Source organism: Dermacentor andersoni, chromosome 11 (genome assembly GCF_023375885.2).
Source record: "Dermacentor andersoni chromosome 11, qqDerAnde1_hic_scaffold, whole genome shotgun sequence".
Classification (NCBI taxonomy): domain Eukaryota; kingdom Metazoa; phylum Arthropoda; class Arachnida; order Ixodida; family Ixodidae; genus Dermacentor; species Dermacentor andersoni.
In genome coordinates, this window is record NC_092824.1 from 70,730,078 (window position 1) to 70,748,935 (window position 18,858).

The following is an 18,858-nucleotide window of genomic DNA, read 5'->3' on the forward strand; positions in this document are numbered from 1 at the left end:
GGTTTTGTGTTGTATGGTTGTGACGTTTCTGTCTACTAGTGTGGCTACCTTCCACTTGTCTTGACTTCTGTGGTATTCTTCGTAGCCATGCAGTGTTGGTCGGGTACCGGGCTCTTGTAGGACTGAGCCCCTGTGGTTTTGAGGATTGAGCGATCAATTGTGTCAGCCGCCCTTTTTTCCTTCCGTACCCGTGGCAGTTACATCGCCAAATTTCTAAGTTTTCTTTGACTTGGCTGTATGGTCTAGGTATTGTTGGATGTGCTCGGTGATGTTATGATGTGGCGTATTTGGTTCGGTCCTACCACAGATGTGGCCTTGTAGAGGTTCTGCCATAGTGTCTTTCGAATTTTTATACAATGAAGCTGGTCCTTAAGCTTGCTGTCTAGAGTGGCTTCCATGTGCTTTACTGCTGCCTCTGTGTGTTGTATTGCAGTCGGTGTTATTTGTTCCAAATGGGCGCGTGTAGCCTCCATGTAGGCTTCCATCTGGGTGCGAATGGCATAGAGATGGGTTTGTAGGTCAATGTCTGTCTTGTGTGGTGCCATCTCTTGTATCTGTGTGAGCTGTATCACTTGTTTGAGTTGTCTGTTTTCTTGTGTGAGTGTATCTGTGCGCGCAGGGTCGCGAGTTCCTGTTCAAATTTCATAGATAGGGTGTCTGTGCTTTTTTATACAAGGCGGAGGCTACTGCTGACCAGGTTACCTAATTTTCATTGGTCTTAGTCCTCTTGAGTGAGGCTTCCTTGGTCTTTCGTTGGTGCTGCTGGGGACCTCTGCCTTTGAGTGCCGCGGTAGTTGGTGCTGCCTGCTGATCTTTCTTAGGCGTCGACCGAGATCGCCGTCTGGGCGACCGAAAGTGAGGCTGGGGGCGAGAGCAGGAGTGGGATCTGGACCTTGGGTTGGGACCGGACTGGGCTCCGTAGATGCTCGAAGACAACGAGTAGTCAAATTCGGAGTCATCCCGCTGAGCACAACCACCACGGGTGAAGGTCAACCGCCTTGGTCGACTGAGTGACCGGGCGCCACTGTCGTTGGGTTTTTAGTGTGGTGTTGGAGTCAGGTTTACATCTGGGAGGAATGCACTTCGGTACACAAGTGTGTCCGGCGTCTGGGTTAAGGTGGTTGCCGACGTTGCACGCACAAACCATTGGGTTGGGTCAGACGTCCGGTTGGTGGCCGGTGGTTCTGCAGATGCAGCAGAATTGCCTTGCCGACTGGTTGTCTCGCCAAGGCATATCCCCTCCGTAGAAGTGAACAACACAGTAAGAGGAATCGTGAGACGAGAAACTATCTCTTTATTGGGGGGAACGTGAACCCACAAAATAAGTTACACTCGGGCAGAAAGATAGTTCCATGCACATGCATCGATCGTCCAAAAATTGATTTACAGCTAACGAGCGTCGCATATTCGTACGTGATTCATCGAAGATTCTAGCGTAATCGTTTGTGCTTCCATGCCTTCCAGAGTACACAACTGTATTCACGCTAGTCGTGGAATTTGATTACAAAAGGTTCAACTACAACGTGGAAAAAAATTGGAATCGACGAGAAACTTCGAGAATGTTCTGATGCATGCAGGCGCGTCATACGATGAGTGGCAACTTAACATTTGTTAGCCTGCGAAACGCATTCCCAAGAAGATACACAAGTATGCATGTCAATATGCCTAAAAAGTGCATCTCGGTGCATCTAAAAAGTACATCTCAGTTTTCCTGTCATTGCTCGCACAGACGCGTTTGTCACATCAGCCTAGAAAGATTCTGAAGGTGTAACTGGAGAACAGGGCGAGTCATAACAGACGGCTTCCAAGCGGATAAAATACTGGCCTTTAAAACTACAAAGGCACCACAATAAAAACTAAAAATGTTTGCACTCGGAGAACACATGGTCCATACAGTCAAGCTCCAAATTATTTGAATCTAATAGTCACTACTTCCATCAGCTTAGTTTATGGTATACAGCAAATACGTTCGGTACGAATAGAAAAGCCAGCGATAGAACCAAGGCAGACAGTGAATTCAAAGAATTTCAAAAGAAATAATATTCCCATGCGTACAATGTGTATATATTGTCGTCTCTGTCTCTGGAAGGCAGCAGGGCGTAAGAACATCAAATAATGGCAGAGATTACTATTTAGTTCACTAAAAATCAGTGCTTCCTTTTTAAAATGACTTCCAATGGGAGATGTTGCCTCCTATCCAGACTGGAAAATCGTTTACGAGAGCGTCCATTAGAGGTTGTTCACTTGAACAGTGAACAACCTGGGAAGAATATAGTGAACAACTTGGGAAAAATATATTCTCTAACGAAACCTGGAGTCAGGCACCTTGTGCGGGCATTTCGACCTTCTACTTACACAAAACACAAAATTGGAGCCCATGAGGTTTTGTCTTGAAATAAGTTAGCTAAAGCTGCGTTCGCGAAGAACACATGCACTTAGGCGAACAGTAAGCGCTGGCCACGATCTGCAGCACACTTCGACAATGAAGCACCCCAAATACTTCTGGCTACTACGTCTTGTCCCGTAATTTCTAAATGCTAGATGAGTACGTCAGCGTTATTTTCCTACGCGGCTTCACTCTCGCGTTGGTAAGCAAAATCTGCGGGCGAGATACTTGCGCACTCGTCAGAATACTACCGCTCACGTCACGCTATGCGTCACGAGTTGTGCAGTCAGTTGAACCTCGTCTCCAAGTGAATCTGAACCTAACTGGCAGACATTACTCTGGCACAGGTGTTCATCGAATGTTTCTTTCTCTGCGAAACGAAATCCGCACCGAGCACACTGAAACGGCATTTTATCCCCGGGCATACTTTGGCCGGGACGACTGAGACTTGAGTTGTACTTTAAGGAGCGATCGCAAATTTCGCAAACGAAAGCTTTGTCGTTACTATGCCAGTAGAGATTGAGTGCTTTCCTACATATTTCACAGACGTGGCGTTTTTCGTCGGCGTGAGTGAGCTGGTGTTTACGGAGATTTGCCAGCCGCGTGAATGACTTACTACACGTTTTGCAAATGTAGGGCTTCTCGCCTGTATGCGTGCGTATATGGTTATCTAAATGAGTAGACTGTCGGAACGATTGATCACATAATTCACATTTGTAGGGTCTCTCGTCTGTGTGCGTGCGGTAATGCGCCGCTAGATGATCAGCCCGGTGGAACGTTTTACCGCAGGTTGCGCATTTGTGGTTTTTGCCTTTTGTCTTCCGGCAGTGTTTTACGAATTCCGAATTATTCACAGAGTCACTTGCTTTGCAAGTGTGGACTGTATCACCAATGTGTTTGTTGGCGTGCCCGCGTGAGGCATCCTGTCTGCTGGAAACATATAAACGTGCACCGTACAACTCTTGCGGTTCCCTTCCTCCTGTTCCAGTAGCATTCCTGCAAGTGGACGTGAAATGGGGCTCAAAATGGGCGACTCTTGCTACCGGATGACAAAAACACATTTTTGCCAATTGAGAGTTAGACAGACTAAATCGCTCGTTGATAGTAAGGCGATTAGCACAATCTGAGCGCGAACTTGCTACATTAATATTTAATGCTCGTTTAGGCCTCTAGATTGGCAGAAATCGAACACTGGAGTTATTGGTGGTCTACAATGTTAAACTTGAAAACACGAACTATGGTCGGTGGAATGAATATTAATAAAAAGTGCTTTATTTATTACATTATATAGAGCCTAAATGTTAACCTGTGCAGGCGAGTAGAGCTATCTGAAAACAAAGGTTAGTTAATAAACTTACATGCTCTAAAGATTAAAAATAGTTGCACGTCTTGGATACGCTAACGAGGAGCATTCAGTCATATGTCCAGAGATGTGCCCTCGGAAGTGAGACGTATGGCACTAAAACAGATCGTATTGCTGAGCTAAAACAGGTTTCCTTTTTATACGAGCCCTTGTAGGTAAGGAGGAGTAACATAACTGCAAATGCTTAAAAGGCGTACTGTACTACTTGCGTTATCTATGACAAATACAAAATGGGGGAGGGGGCTGACTCCTCGTCGGACATATGTCAATACACACATATCAAATTCATATCGAATAATACGAGATATTTCAGAGTCTTCAAGCACAATGGATAAAATCTGCTGCCGAAGAAGTTTTTTTTTTAATATCCTATTGTGCAAATATACAGTACAAAGCTCATTGCAAAATTAATCAACGTAACATAAAACACCTGTATTTCTTTCTTTTGGTTCCTTGGCCATGAGATTTGTGTTCGTTAATTTCATGAAGTTTTCATGCCTAGAGCTTCGGAATTGTTCGCGCGCCATTGTTCCTACCGTTTAAGGCCGAAATGCTGAAAAAAAGAAAAAATTACAGACAGAACAGCACACGTGCACAAGTGCCTCGTGTGTGAGTTCTCTCCTGTCTGTTGTTTTTTGAAGTTAATGCTGTATTTGTACTGGATTAACATTCTTTGCTACATTGCTGTTAACATGCTATTTATTCGTTCACCTAATTTTATTCTAGTCATTGTTCACGTGACTCATGGAATGTTATGGTCTCCTTCAACTCATGTGGTGTAACATTGCACGTTTTTTCGAATCGTGCTCGCTTGGCCCGTATCTAGACCAGATTACGTAGTTAATTTTTACATTGAAAAAAATTTTAGGTGATTAAGTAAAAAAAGAAATGAATAGGTAAATAATTTCTTGAGTAGGGATAACTGGCCACAGCAGCGGCAGCACCGTTTTCAGAGGACCGGTCTTAGGCTGAAGAAAAGAGTTCTTCATTGACTTCCGTTTGAATTTAAGCCTAATTCATGGTATTTGATTGAAAAAGTTGAGTTCCAGCAGTTGCATCAATCACAATTTAGATCTAGGTTGTCAACTGGGAGTGAGTGAGTGAGTGAGTAAAGACTTTATTGAAAAACAAGGTATTGACGGATCTTGGCCTGCAGGTCAGGGTCGCAGCTGAGCAACACGGCCTCCCACTGCTCAGTATTACTTATTTCGTGATTTGTGTGATTTTCGGCTGGGCACGACCACATAATATGGAATAGATCCGCTTTTTGCTTACAATGCTTACATGTATTAGGGTATTGGTCCGGGTAGTAGTAGTGATAGGCTACAGGGTTGGGGTAGGTGTTCGTCTGAAGTCGTCTCCAAGCTACTTCTTGTCGCTTGTTAAGCGATTTGTGTGCTGGCGGGAAAAAATTTGAAGTCGCTATGTTACCAGAACAAAGAAAAGTTTTATTAAGTTAACTACACAAGATATATATATATATATATATATATATATATATATATATATATATATATATATATATATATATAGAGAGAGAGAGAGAGAGAGAGAGAGAGGGAGAGAGAGAGAGCAGATATTTTAGCTGCACCTTTTTCAGAATCCGTAGTGGACACCGTGCGTTGTGTATGTGTACATTTGCAGCTTGCGGGAGGTTTAGGTTGGGGAGGATTTTCAAAGCATCTGCTCATAAGATACTTTACCTCAAGGGGCTGAGTAATAAAGCAGTTTTGAGCACATTAGCTGTGTTATTAGGTGCGGTCTAGAGAATCGCTGCGTGAGCTCTATTGCGAAATTGCTTAGTAATTTTTTAGAGTTACGACGTAAATAGGAAACGGAATTCCTAAGAATATTATTGAATCTTTTTTCTTTCAAATGCCAGAAACTTGAATATTGGTGCAGTGTGTTGTTGACCAAATTGTTTTCTCATTTTAAATGTACTTAGGTCCTGAGCTAAAGCTTCCTGTTTGCGCCAGCTGCTTATTGTGTTAAGTGCAGATGGCAATTGGAATTTCAGGCGACAACACTTCCATCCGTCACACAACTTCGTTAGTTCAAGTAAAATTGAGCCGTAGACATCGTTCCGTGTCGTCTCAATGAGTTTCTCCATCGAAAAAAATTCATACAAAGGTTTGGCTCACCGAGCATCGTTCCCAAAAATGTCCAATGGTTCCAACATGCGCGCGTAGCATGTACTTGCCAGAAGGCTGCTGCTGTAGACCGGAAGTGTGAAACCAGTGCGTCCTGTTTCTGTGTTGTGTGTATGTCCTGAAAGCAGAGTCGCCGATTTCCCATTGTGCGACAACGAGGCTGGAGAATTCCATGACAGGAATGCGCAGGAAGCTCTGCAGCCGTCTGAAGTGATTTTCTAAATTCAAAGAACAAAGGTCGGAAGCCCCCCCCCCGTGATGTTACGAAAAATTTGTATTTATTTATGATGAAATCTGCACATCCTGGCAAATTTTATGGATGATCCGCTTGTCATTGCTGAGCCAAAGGACATTAGCAAAGTACGTTAGCAGAGCAGGGCCTCGAGGTACGAGCGAATTCGTGCTGGCTAAGCTTTCAGTGGATAAGGGCGGTTGGACTCTAGACTTGTGGGTGGAGTTTGCACTCCACTCTTAGGAGTTCACACTATGTTGGATGAGGCAAAGAATGCTTAGCAATAAAATGAGTTAAACGAAGCAAGAAAAGTTTAGGTCAACCGAATAACGAAAAGTTCTATGAACGACATTTACTCAACCACACCTCAGACAGCGGCGGGGCTGTTTAACATTGGTGGCACGTTGAAAGTCCTCTGGTGGTCAAAATAAATCCGGAGTCCTTTACTACGGTGTGCCTCATAATAAAATTGTGGGTTGGACACGTAAAACCCCAGAATTCATTCATTCATGCTGTTTAAATGCATTGTGCGCGATAACAAACGTTAGCTTCCTCAATCACCTTGACGGCAAGGCATGGTATACCCAGTGACAGAAAACCTTCCCGCACCTACCGGAGACGGTGGGCGTGCCATTAGCCGAGTAGCACTGCGTCTTCCATTGGTCAACACAGGTTGTCTCTGGAATTCTGCAACGCAAGACATATTCACATGGACACTGAGGCAATAGCGGTTGAACAAATATTCTAGCGGAAGCCAACGTTTCGACTAGAGGACACAACAGAACAGGTCAAGTTCCTTTGTGAAAACGTTTGCCTCGAAAATCCTTAAGGCACACAGGCATATAGCATTGAAACAATATGCTGCTATCTGTGACATCGGAATGAAAGAGGTCTCGTGCCAATATAGACGCAGTCTTCGCAGAAGGGCGAAGCTAGAGCATCTATAGCATGATATTAAAACAATAAGGAAACAAAGGCTAGTAGTATTTAGACAGTGTACATTCTAGTAACGGCTCACGTATTAACGAAACACATGTTATACCACGTGCCCAATCACACGCATAACACGTGACCTGAAGACCTCTAACATGCCCAGCATAAAAGATGGCGTGATGAGGAGGGCCGGTGAAGGAGACTGTAGGAGCCTTTCCCAAAGCGAACGTTTCCTGATGCCGCTGGCCTTTGCACGTGATTTCCGCCGCACAGATCAAGAGAGCGGGAAGCATTGCGTATCAAGGCGTCATAATTCTCTGCTCGCCGTCTCTTGGCAACCTCCCCCCTCCTCCCACCACGCGTAGAAGTCCACGTGACTTCCAAAAGTCACGTGGACTTCACGTGACTTTTGGACGCCTGTGCACGTGCAGTCACGTGCACAGGCGTGACTGCCTGTGCGCCATTTGTGCTGTGAAACTTGAGATTGAACGGTGGTGGCGAGCATGCGAGAGTGCCTTGAGATTTCCTGTCATGATCTTTCTCACATTATCACCTAGAGGGATATTTGGCGCCACCATCTATGCGACCTTTCTAATAGGCATCGTGCTACCATGGTAATGCCGAGGTACGGGTGTCCGAGGAGCCCTCTCTAAAGTGGCATGGCTTGAAACGTGGTCATGACTTCATAGACACAATTAATAAAATGAAATATCCGTGTAAATGTTTTCATTCAGCGGCACAACATTTTTTGGTAACGTTTAGTCACGTACAGTAGATAAGCGTACGCTAGAAAAATGTTGCCATGCTTACGCAAATCTTTTGTGTTCCTCAACTTCACTGGCTCGCAGGCACTCTATAGATTTAATATAATTGTACACATAGAGTTTCTCACCATAATACCTAGAGGGAAATCTGGCGCCACCGTCTATGGGAGTTTCTTAAGGGGGCACCGTGCCGTCATGGGAATGACGGTATATGTGTCTGCGAGGCTTGTGTTGGCTGGTGTAGTAAGAGGCTTCGTCTAAAACGTGGATATGGCTACACAAATAACACGTTCTCAAAGTAAAATCTTCATAAGATGTTTCCATTCACGCACATTACAGCTTTACTCACCTACAATGCATGACGAAGGGAACTAAAGCAAGAACAGACAGCAAACTGTTTCAAAGCGAGAGTGAATCTTGTCGTCTGTCCTCCAACTTTAGCGGCCCACTGATACTTCTTACGTAACACATAGTTGTACACGCAATAACAAGTTCTCATAGTTAAATAAAACATGTTTTCGCGTAATAATAAAGCTAATACTGTTGTTGACGTGCTGTTTTAGTAGGAAATGAATAATTGTGACAGACGGAACGGTACTTGCCAAGCGCGTCTTCAAAGTGTCCTGTCTCTCCGAGAACGATGCCAATCCGAAGTCACAACATACCGGCATTCCCATGCATACCACAGCGCAGCAGCGCCAGATTTCCCTCTAGGTAATGTAGTGAGAAACTATGATTGTACATCCAAGGACAAGCGCTTATGACTGAAAATAAAAAACAATTATTGTGTAACAATAAATAAAGAACAGTTCATTACGCACTATTTTAGCAGAAAAATTAAGCGTCATGAAAGACGAAGCGGTGCTGGCCACGAGCGGCTTCGAGATGTCCTGGCTCTGCGAGAACGATGCCGATTCTGTCTCCACATCCCGCATTCCCATGCATGCAACACAAAGGCGCTGCAGAAGTTTTTCTTCTACGTAATGTACTAAAAACCGATGCAGCTCCCGTATTTGCAAGCAATAGAGAACTTGGTGTCTTAAGCGCCTACTGAGATTTGTATCTCGCTAAAATAATCCGTTTACACAACTTACGCATACGGGAAGATTGGCCGACGCAGGCGCTCTTAATGCTATACATATTCCGTGGATGTGTGGCGCAAGGTATACAATGTATTAGTCGTATCGGAGAGTTGTGCTAATGCAGAAGCCATTGTTAAAGGTGCATACGGTAAGGAAACCGCAACAATGTGTACCGAGTGACGTTAGAGGCAGGGAAGCCAAATAATGTTGCCTGGCATGCAGCAACTAGCCAAGAATCCAATATTGGACATTGAACACTGACCTGGAACTTGACAGGCTATTTGTAATGTTGGGCCGCAGATCTCATAAGGTTGCGAAACAACATAGTTACGCTGGTTGTTCAGCGAGTATTAATTACGGATACGTGCACAGCCGTTTAACTATCTGGGAAACGGTAGCGTCACTTCTCAACGCGGCTCAACCCACCTGCGAAGGCCCGTTTTGCCACTCTTCGGCAAGCTTATTCTTTGTTGTGATAGCAAGTATATGGACACTCCAGACGCAGTTGTGCCGTCGGCGTCGCGATCGCTGTGTTCCGTATAAATTCCAAGGGCGATACTGCGGTCTCCGCTCCCACGACGCTGTGTGTGCGAGTGTAAGCGCGCGTTTATTTAACTGGTCACGCACATCTTTGAAATCATACCAGTGGCTTTAATGTGAGAATAATGGATGCGTAAGCCTTCGAACAATTCTGGCATCGGGCACACTTCTGCAATTTTACAATATAGCGTTAGTTTCAACCGGACCGCCAATCATTGTCGTATGACCAAGTGAATCAGTGAAACAATTGAGAACGCGCGATGATGCATAAAGCATAGCCCGGAACAAGCGTGCTCGGCGAGGCTTTCCTGCTTGACAGATTCTTTCCGTGCTACCTTGTACTGTTTTATGCTTTCCTGTCTTTTCATATTTGTGGCGAAGTCTTACACTGATAATTGCTTTAGGCCACGTCTTGTGGTGAAGTTGTTGGCACAGGCGAAGTCGAGACAAGCAAATTGACGTAGCTTTTACTATTTATGTCTTGCCCTCTCAGTGTAAAAAAAAGAAGGAAAAGCGAATTCGGACCAAAGTGGGTGGACTGGACTGGTCAGGGTGCTGGCACTTCTTTACACAAGCACTGCAACACGCCGTATTATCGGTACAGGACTCGCTTCTGCAGTTGGCCTAGCGGTTGACGTATCATAGCTACGTATCGATCAAGGTGAGAAATCATCCTCAATGACATGCGGAAGTACGGCAGGCTAAATTTGAAACAACAGGTACTTTGACATCATCAACGATAGGGAGGGCTTAATCACCAAAAGAAAAGAAATGGTAGGATTACGCAGTAGTTTCCTTGAAATTTTGACAGTTCATGTTCACGTACTGAGATATCTGCTGCTCAGCAACTGCTTAAATTACGGTTACTTAATAACGGTCTTCTTATGGCCTTTGATACGTTTTGTGGAGGTAAAAATACTAAACATTCAAAAACTGAAGTCTGTGGTTTTTATGAGGCAAGCCGGAGTGTGGAAGTACGGATTAATTTGGACCATTTTTCTTACCGCCTGCGTAGCCACCCTACATTGCCTCGGTAAACTTTGACATCCTCTGTTTCATTTTGAGAGTTTTCTTTTAGATGAACATGTTCCTCTTCATTATGTTCGTATATTTCACAGGGGGGAGTGAGCAAACAAGGTAACCAACGTGAACAAGGGCCGTCACATCTAACAGAGGTGAAACATGCTGCACGTTTTTTTTTTACTCTGTATGTCCAGTCGCGCCCTTGCAACTAATACGTATGTCATGGCAAGCTACGCCTCCCGAACGCTCAAAACTGCTGATGCAGTGCCTGTTTCAAGCATGAGAGCTAGCCCTTGCCGGGAGAAGTTAGGGAGTACAGGCATGATTTTTCCACGGGTAGCCATTCCTGCAGACGGTTAGTTTCTTTGGAATTGACCTTTTCTAAACGTGGGCTCATTCGGCGATGCCTTCTATAATGGCTGATGCTTGCTCCATGCCTGTGCGGCTTGTGCTGGGCGTTACGTGATCAATGCTGCTGCAGAACCCCTGGTGCAGGTAACTAGCTGTACCATTGTCAATGACACCTGTACGGTGCAAAAGTACAGTAAAGGTGTTCCTTCGGTGCAGTGCAAGGGATTCATACTAAATGAGTTATTCCTCCTTAACGACGGTGCGACGCAAGATGCTTTTAGTCGTGGAGGAACCGTACTGCACTGCTGCCGGAGTCGATGCTTTTACTATCTGCAACTATGTCTTGAATCAACGCAAGAACTTCGTGGCGATGGGGATGCCGAGCACGATTTTAATCCTTCTGAAGAATAGTAAGCTCTATCTCATACCGCGGATACAACATGAAAGTGTTGGAAGCAAAGATAGGACATGTCAATTTCCTGTGCGTGAAACCCTTGACCAAGTATATTTGCTGGATTATCTAGTTATAGGCGCATTAGATACGTCCTGGAGCTCTTGCCTTTAGCTAAACTATTACGAGTATTAGAGATAACTCGTTACAGACGAGCACAAAGAAAAATGGAGAGGAGAGATTTCTACCGAGGGATTATAATTTTTTTGTTTGAAGCCTGATCAGAGATTCTTGACCTCGTATAGTAAATACATTGGTTTGCCAACGACGTAGTCGCCTTTCAGAAAGTGGTTATTCGAACCCCATTTGGTGACTCCTGTGGCTGAAGTTCCTAAGCACAGGCGGTAAGCAATGTATATTTAGCAACTCATTAAGAAATCGAAAACGGTTGTCCTCGCCAATGTTCCTGTGTGTGCCATCAAATTAAAAAAAAAAAGATTGCTCATTGCGTTTATCTAAGCTTCGCGTTGCAGAAAACTTATCAGCTTGGAATAAAATACGGCAGCGCTATTTCACGGGGCAATGTCACTAAACGGTGCAACGGAAAGCGTGAAAGTGCATTAGAAGTGTGGGCTGTGTGGATAGCGCTGCAAGGATTGTAACTAGTGGCACATTTTTCCTATGTTCGCAGAAATTGCGTGTCATTGAAAAGAAGAAAAACGGGAGAGATTAAAAGGCGAGAATACGGCAGAACCCTCGTCAGGATGGAAGGAGGTTCCCTACAAGACAATGTAGGGACACACCGTATTGCGGAATACACCATTATTTTCAATCTGGATTGGAGAAAACCGGCTAAGAATGGCAATCGCATTATTACACCCCCGTGCCATACTGTCTACGCCTTCGTACGTCACAAAAAGCATTGAACGCGGGTTCCCAACCAGATCACTTTGACTTCCAACGAAGTACAGCTTGATTTAATAGGCGTAATTTAAAAAGCTCATTTTTATATTCTAGCATACTCACTTTTGCTAGTCACGCCGTTAAACCCACAGCGTGCATTAGTCCGTGTTACGAAAGAGGTTGCACAGATACCGGCAGAACTAAAAATGCTTGATGTATCCATAGAATGCTAATCACAGAAAAGGGCATTCAGTTTGGAAGGCCGTTGTATCAGCCAGGTGTTAACTTTCTTGTTAACACAGCAGTATCATTTTCAGCTGGTGCCACGCTAATTGGAAATCGTTGGGTATGGCGATTCTTAATCTATCAACGCCATTAAAGCTTGTTAAAGCTTCAGAAGCATATGGCGGGGATACTTGGTAAACGTTTGTACCAACATAGTGAAAGAACTAGCAAATAATTTTGTCTTATTACGTTTTGATTAAATTTGTAATGTTTACGCTGCAGTTGTTGCTTGGCTTCCTGGGCATAAAATAAGATCAGTATAAATTGATTTGGGCTGCCCCAAATTGTATGCTGTCTCTTCTCCATTTGGCCGCAGCGGGATGTATCGGTTGCTCGTAGCATGCTGTAGGTGAACAATTGTCACACTGTGCCGAAAGCCTAACACCGTTACGACCATCCGGTACAGACATCTTAAACGCCGCCATAATTGCACATTGTAGTGCAAATTGCACTGCAATGCTGTCAAAACATTCTTTTTCTCCACTAAGTTTGATCGGTTCAAGGGATAAAGTGTCATGGTAGTAGAGCAACGAACCCACTGAGATTCTGCTTGCTAAACAAAATTGTAGGTAAGTTGTTAATCGATGATGCCAGTGACGAGTGAATTGATTATGGCATGGAACGTAGAGTCACGGCTTCTGACGCGACGGCCTAGGAGCGTGCGTTCACAATTCACCGATATGAGGAGAACTTTGTACAAAAACTGGAACTGCATGAATTTCGTATAGATTTTCATGTATTCACATCAGTGCAGACAGCGACAGAGAACAACGACAGCAAAGGCAGGGAGGTCAATTAGACGAGCACCTGATTTGCTAACCTACAGTGAAGGTGAGGGAAAGGGGAAACATTTCTTTCTAAGAACAGTGGTGAAGCGGCTCATGAGGATACCCTCTTGGCGCCGCTGGTAACATGCCCCTTTATACGAAATACGTGCACCACTTCTACGGAACACGTTGGGGCTATCTCCCACGTTTTCGGTAAAAACGAGTGACCATCGCCTACGTAGCGTCGACGTTGCAAGTCCAGTCAGTTATTGGCCTGTGCTGCGTGTTCCATTGGTTACGCCAGGCGTGCTCAGAAATCCTGCAAATATAGCTGTTGGTGCTGGACACTTGCAGCTGTCGCAAAAGACTTGAAATTATTGTTTGTTAAAACAAAGTTTGGAAAAAGCAAAGTACTGATTTGTAAATAAAAATATAGTCTTACGTGGCACCGTCTTCTATTATGGCTGTTGATTCCTCCATGCCAGCGTGGTTTGCACTGAGCCTTTCATGATCGATACTGCTGCTGGAGCTCAGAAGCAGGTAACTAGTGCTTGCATTGTCAGTGGCACCTGTAAGGCATGAAAGTACAGCAAAGGCGTTCATTCGTGGCTGTGCAAGGGCAATTATTATGAAATGAATATTTCATTTTTATAGATGGGTCATAGCAAGTAGAATATAGTGGTACGGGAACCTTATTCCATGTGCTTGCGTATGCGGTGCTTTTTATTTCTGAAACTCGGTCTTAAATGCACGCAAGAACTTCGCGGTCTTGACGGAGCCGAGCGCGACCAAGATGGCGCAATGTTGAATTCTTGTGAAGATTATTACGCTCTATCTCATACCACGGACGGCTCACAATATGTCGGTTTCTTCTGCGTGCAACCCTTGACACAATATATTGGGCTGGATCAGCTAGTAATAGGCGCATTAGATACCTCATTACGTTCTGGCTTTTTGCTCAACTATTCCAAGCAGTCAACATAGCACGTTGCAGGAGAGGGCAAAGGAAATTTGAGAGGACGCATTTCAACCTCGGGAATACAAATTTTTGTTTGAAGCTTGCCCAAAAAATTTTCACCTCCTATGATACATACGTGCGTCATCCAACGACGTACTTGTCTTTCAGAGACGTAAAGCGCGAGCATTTGAAAATGCCGTAGAATACGGCTGAACTTTCCTCCAGATGGCCATCGACCTTAGTGTAATTAGCATTAAAACAACAAAGCTTATATTGTAGTACGTAAAATGTGTATATGTATATTACGTGTATTGTGTATTGTAATATGTAATAATGATTATCACATTATTACACCCATACGGCACAGTCTACACCCTCGGAAACCACAGATACTTTTATTAAACGCGGCTTCCCCACCGTAAAAAAGGCAAGTGACCATCGCCAACGTACCGTCGACGTTGTAAGTCCCATCGATTATTGGCCTGTGCTGTGTGTTCCACTGGTAATGCCAGACGTCGTCAGAAATGCTGCAATTAGCAAAGGCATTTGTGTTAGACACTTAGACTCGTGACAAAAAAGTTGAAATTATCGTTTATTAAAAGAACGGTCAGAAAGAGCGAAGTTCTGCTTTGAAACTACGCTAATTGCATAATTTCGTTCAGTAAAGGTACACCCTGCTGATTGGCATAGCAATAACTAAACACGGGGAAATATGTGGTGCAGGGCTCTAATCCACCATAGTCGAAAAGCTGGTTGACCTTGACTGGCACGAACACTGTTAGCATAGCTGTTAGAGTACTTACAACAAGTATCATGCCTCCTTATGTAGTTTGTTATACGTAATGCGTGCTCTACTTGCCACCGTGACAGAATCGCAACAGTAATTTTGGAAAAAAAATGTTTTGCTCCATGGAGCATTTTTTTGCAGTACGAAAACAGGTTTAAGTATAAGAATGGCACTGCATATGGTTTCTGCATTTATGATGCGAACCAGCGCTCATATAAAGAAAATTCCCCTTTGTACCCGCATGCTGTGGTTCGGCGTGGCCTTGGTGAGTGTATACCGTTTTCACGCTGATTACATTCATGACTCATGGATCCCGGTGACATTGGCTGGCCAAAATTACCAACGGGCAATGGAACCCCAATGTTTCAAAACTGCACAAATCAAACATTTGCTACCCAAAATCACATTCTTTGGGGATGCGAGGGCTTAGCCCCTCCCAGGTCACTACCTGCGAGCTTCCTCAAAACAGACGTGGGAGGAGCTGCTCAGAACGCCGGATCAAAAACTACAGTAAGCCCTCGTTGCCTGGGCCGAAAGGGTCGCTCCTCGAGAGGGGCCATCCTAGGACTCGGGCCTGCCAGATCATAACTGAGCAGAATCTCAATGAAGTTGTTACCACCACCGCCGATGCTATGAGGAATGGATCGTATTTTAGGTGATATTTGAAGTTATGGACTTAAATGACCTGTCCTGTATACAGATTTCTGTCTCTTAGGCAAGTCTTAGTTTAAACAATTCAGAACGAAAAGATGAGTTCGCATGAATTCAGGATCTACGACGATCGAGTTTATAAATATTTATCGGCAAGTGCCGATACGTTTGTGTCTACAATGCCTCTCGCTGCAGCGTATCCAAAAATTCCTTCAAGGGGTGCAAGTTTATTGTGAGAACAGCATGACAAAAAAGGACACTCACTTTCGCCTACGCCAAAGAGGGTCAAGGCGAAAGCGTGCGCGTTCGAGAGACATCCATCGAACTATTAGACAGTCTCATTCGAATGCGTTCTTACTTCTTATTACTTGTTTTTTTTCCCACTAAAGGTCGTGGGATCGAGCGTCCAACTAGAGCTACCTTAATCAACTGTGCCTTCATCAACTTCGCCCTAATTAAGACCAAAGGTCATGGGTTCGCCTCCCACCAGAGGTCGTGACTCCTAGTGCCTTAATTAACCGTATTTTATTTACCTGTGCTTTTCTTGCTTTATTAGCAGCAACGATGTGGAAGAATATGACAACGAACGCACGAGCAGTGGCACCCGCATTCCTATTTTCTGTACAATCGCAACGCAACCTTGAGGCAGAGGTGTACGGCATTCGCCTCGAAAATGTCCGATGATAGAATGCACAGCATGCGCGTAGCTGAAAGGCGACGTGCCACTGCGATTGTTCACAAGTGGTAGAATGTATGTAGAATACCATGACGTTCCACTTCTTTGTCGCTGTTGTATACAGTCGCCCAACATTGCTCTATTAAAAACGATTCGGAGCCCTGTCAGATAAATGTCACTGTTAGAAGAACCCTTAAAAATACAAAACCAGAAGTGGCCTCATCGACCAAATCACTCCGAGAGGGAAAAGGATCCGCTTGGGCCACAGCGCGTATGGTCTACGTATTATCGCGTATGTTAATACGTATTGATCGCCCTCAGGGAACACAGGCAAACGGACAAGCAGTCCTTTTAAAACAACTGGCTTTTCCTCCATCGCGCTTAGAAACTACCTACACGGTCACACTTTCTTTTTACGAGGCAAACTGCGGCATTTTTGTGCACATCTGCGTGTCGTCCAGAAAGTGCTATCGTGAGCAATACGACCAGGTATGTACAGAACAGCGCATGTCGGATAGCCACGAACTCTGCTATATGGGCGATACGCGGCTGCCGCTGTCGGAAAGTGCAAAGGAGGACGATGTTATATTAACTGTTGGCACTCCCACCGTGCGTCTCTTTATACAAAGCGCAGAAATTCACACGTCGCCAGCGCGCATTGATGAAGCTGTTTGATACTGTGTTTGCTGATAACTTTGTGCACCGAAGCGTGGCACATAGCAGCACTGTTCTGACGCGTAAGCAATCGAGAGCTACTTCGCTGGGAAATCTTGTCTGACTGTAACGCGTGAAACTATGCGCTCCATAACATATGCGTATGCATATGATATGCATATGTACTGCATATGCATATGCAGTATATCTGAAAAAAAAAAAAAAGTACCCCTACGCTAAACGCAGGAGCGGGCGCCTGTGAGCTGCGCTCTAAATATAGAAAAGCATGCGAGAAAACAATGACCTGCTGTAAGTCACTGCGACACATAACAGTCTTAACGGCTGTCGGCGGCCAGTTAAATGCCGTCTGCGACCGTTTTCGAAAAAAAAGAAGGTGTAGAGGGAGTGCCAACAGCTCGCGCAAGAGTGTCCGCCCCTTCCCTTTGTTTTCGACCGTGCCATCCGCGTATCTCGCTCTCGATGCTATTTGCCACCCGTTCGCGTGTTCCCACTCATACTGCTCACGATATTACTCACCAATTCGGCAAATAAAGTGAGGTAGTGCGCGTAAAACTGACCAATTCTTACGTTTTTCGCGCGAGATCCAGGACCTGATAAAACGCATGCCACAGTGGAAACTGCATTTAGACTTTCACCACCGGGGCTTGTGTAACGAGCACGTAAATGCAGGTGGGCACGAGCCTTGTTACAGTGCGCTTTCATCGAAATACGCCGGTCACATCTCGAATTGTACCCGGGGCTTCGAGTTACAACACCCTGTGGCGGGTGTGCAGTGCAATAATCATACATGAGCGCAAACTATTTTCTTCGTTAAATAAATTCGTTTAGCGGTGTGATAAGTTTTATTCCGAACGCGAAACAGCCGTCCTTGCGCTGTACATGACAATATTTCCGCACCGCCCGTTAATCGAAGCGTCTATATGTAAGTCCCCGATTGAAAAGCTCAAGTTGGCCGTCAACAAAGACCCGGTATAGGTGGGAACAAATGTAAAGATGTAGAAGCCTATTACCTGGGCCGTGTCTAAGGGTAACAGCATTCAATGAAAATTGACAAGTGGTAGAGCTCACGTTGGGTAGGCACCCGAAGATGCGCCCTGGTTGTAACTGCTTGCAATTGGGGCTGCTTCGTCGGTGAGGCTGAACACTGGAGGCGTATATTCGTTGCTTCTTTCGTAAGCCATGCCTGATGTTTCAGTGGCAATGAACTGGCGTGTATTCACGAATACGCGATGTTGAAGCTCCGCGCATGCGCACTCAATGCCTAAAACTAAGGGGAGCAAATAAAGCTTTTGGCACATGGGGGTTTAGAATAAATTGACACCGCCTATATGGAAAAATCGTGATGATAGTGGGCGCCGTTAGGTTGATGCAAAAGCAAAAATTGTTGAATAATAACAGAGGCACCCCCATTACCCGTAGTATCTTTCCGGTGAAACATCTAACCAAACTAACACTCATTTCCAAAAAAAAAATCGCGTTCATGTGATGACATGATTGCTCTTTTTCATGCTCTTGTCAAAGTGAAGTGGACAGCTTGCAGCGGAGAAGTTACTCGTGTAAGGACTGCTGAAAGCGTCGGAGGTGTACAAGTTAAATTAGCCATAACCAGTGGGTGATCACCAGACGCGACAATTCTGCTGATTATCAGGTTCTATACAAATGAAATAGATAGTTCGTATCACCGGACTAGGGACGCTCAATTTATTCGGTTATCCACAAAGTTCAGTGCTGGCCTCGCTACCACCTAGCAACAAGGAACTGCAGTTGCTTCACAGTTCCCATGCTTCTTCGGTGACGAACGCTCGTGGGTCGGGCATAGCTGTTGCACAGTCAGGCCTTGCACACTGGGGACAGTTTCGCGTCCCGGTCATTGATTGGGCCACAGTCGGAAATTGCGTTTCATGTCGACCACGATGAGCGCTGTAGTCGTTAAAGGAATTA

The 18,858-nt window shown here is 44.8% G+C and overlaps 1 protein-coding gene across 1 annotated transcript; it reads right to left on the reverse strand.

The window, feature by feature from the left end:
* Positions 1 to 702: 702 nt before the first annotated feature.
* On the reverse strand, positions 703 to 18,383 carry LOC129381533 (uncharacterized). The gene is made up of 6 exons (XM_072285207.1): positions 17,986 to 18,383; positions 14,579 to 14,655; positions 13,613 to 13,739; positions 6,745 to 6,818; positions 5,891 to 6,017; positions 703 to 1,024 (listed from the first exon to the last, which is right to left on the reverse strand). Exons 1-6 carry the CDS (start codon positions 18,213 to 18,215, stop codon positions 703 to 705), a joined length of 957 nt encoding a protein of 318 aa, XP_072141308.1. The 5' UTR covers positions 18,216 to 18,383.
* Between the last annotated feature and the right edge of the window lie 475 nt (positions 18,384 to 18,858).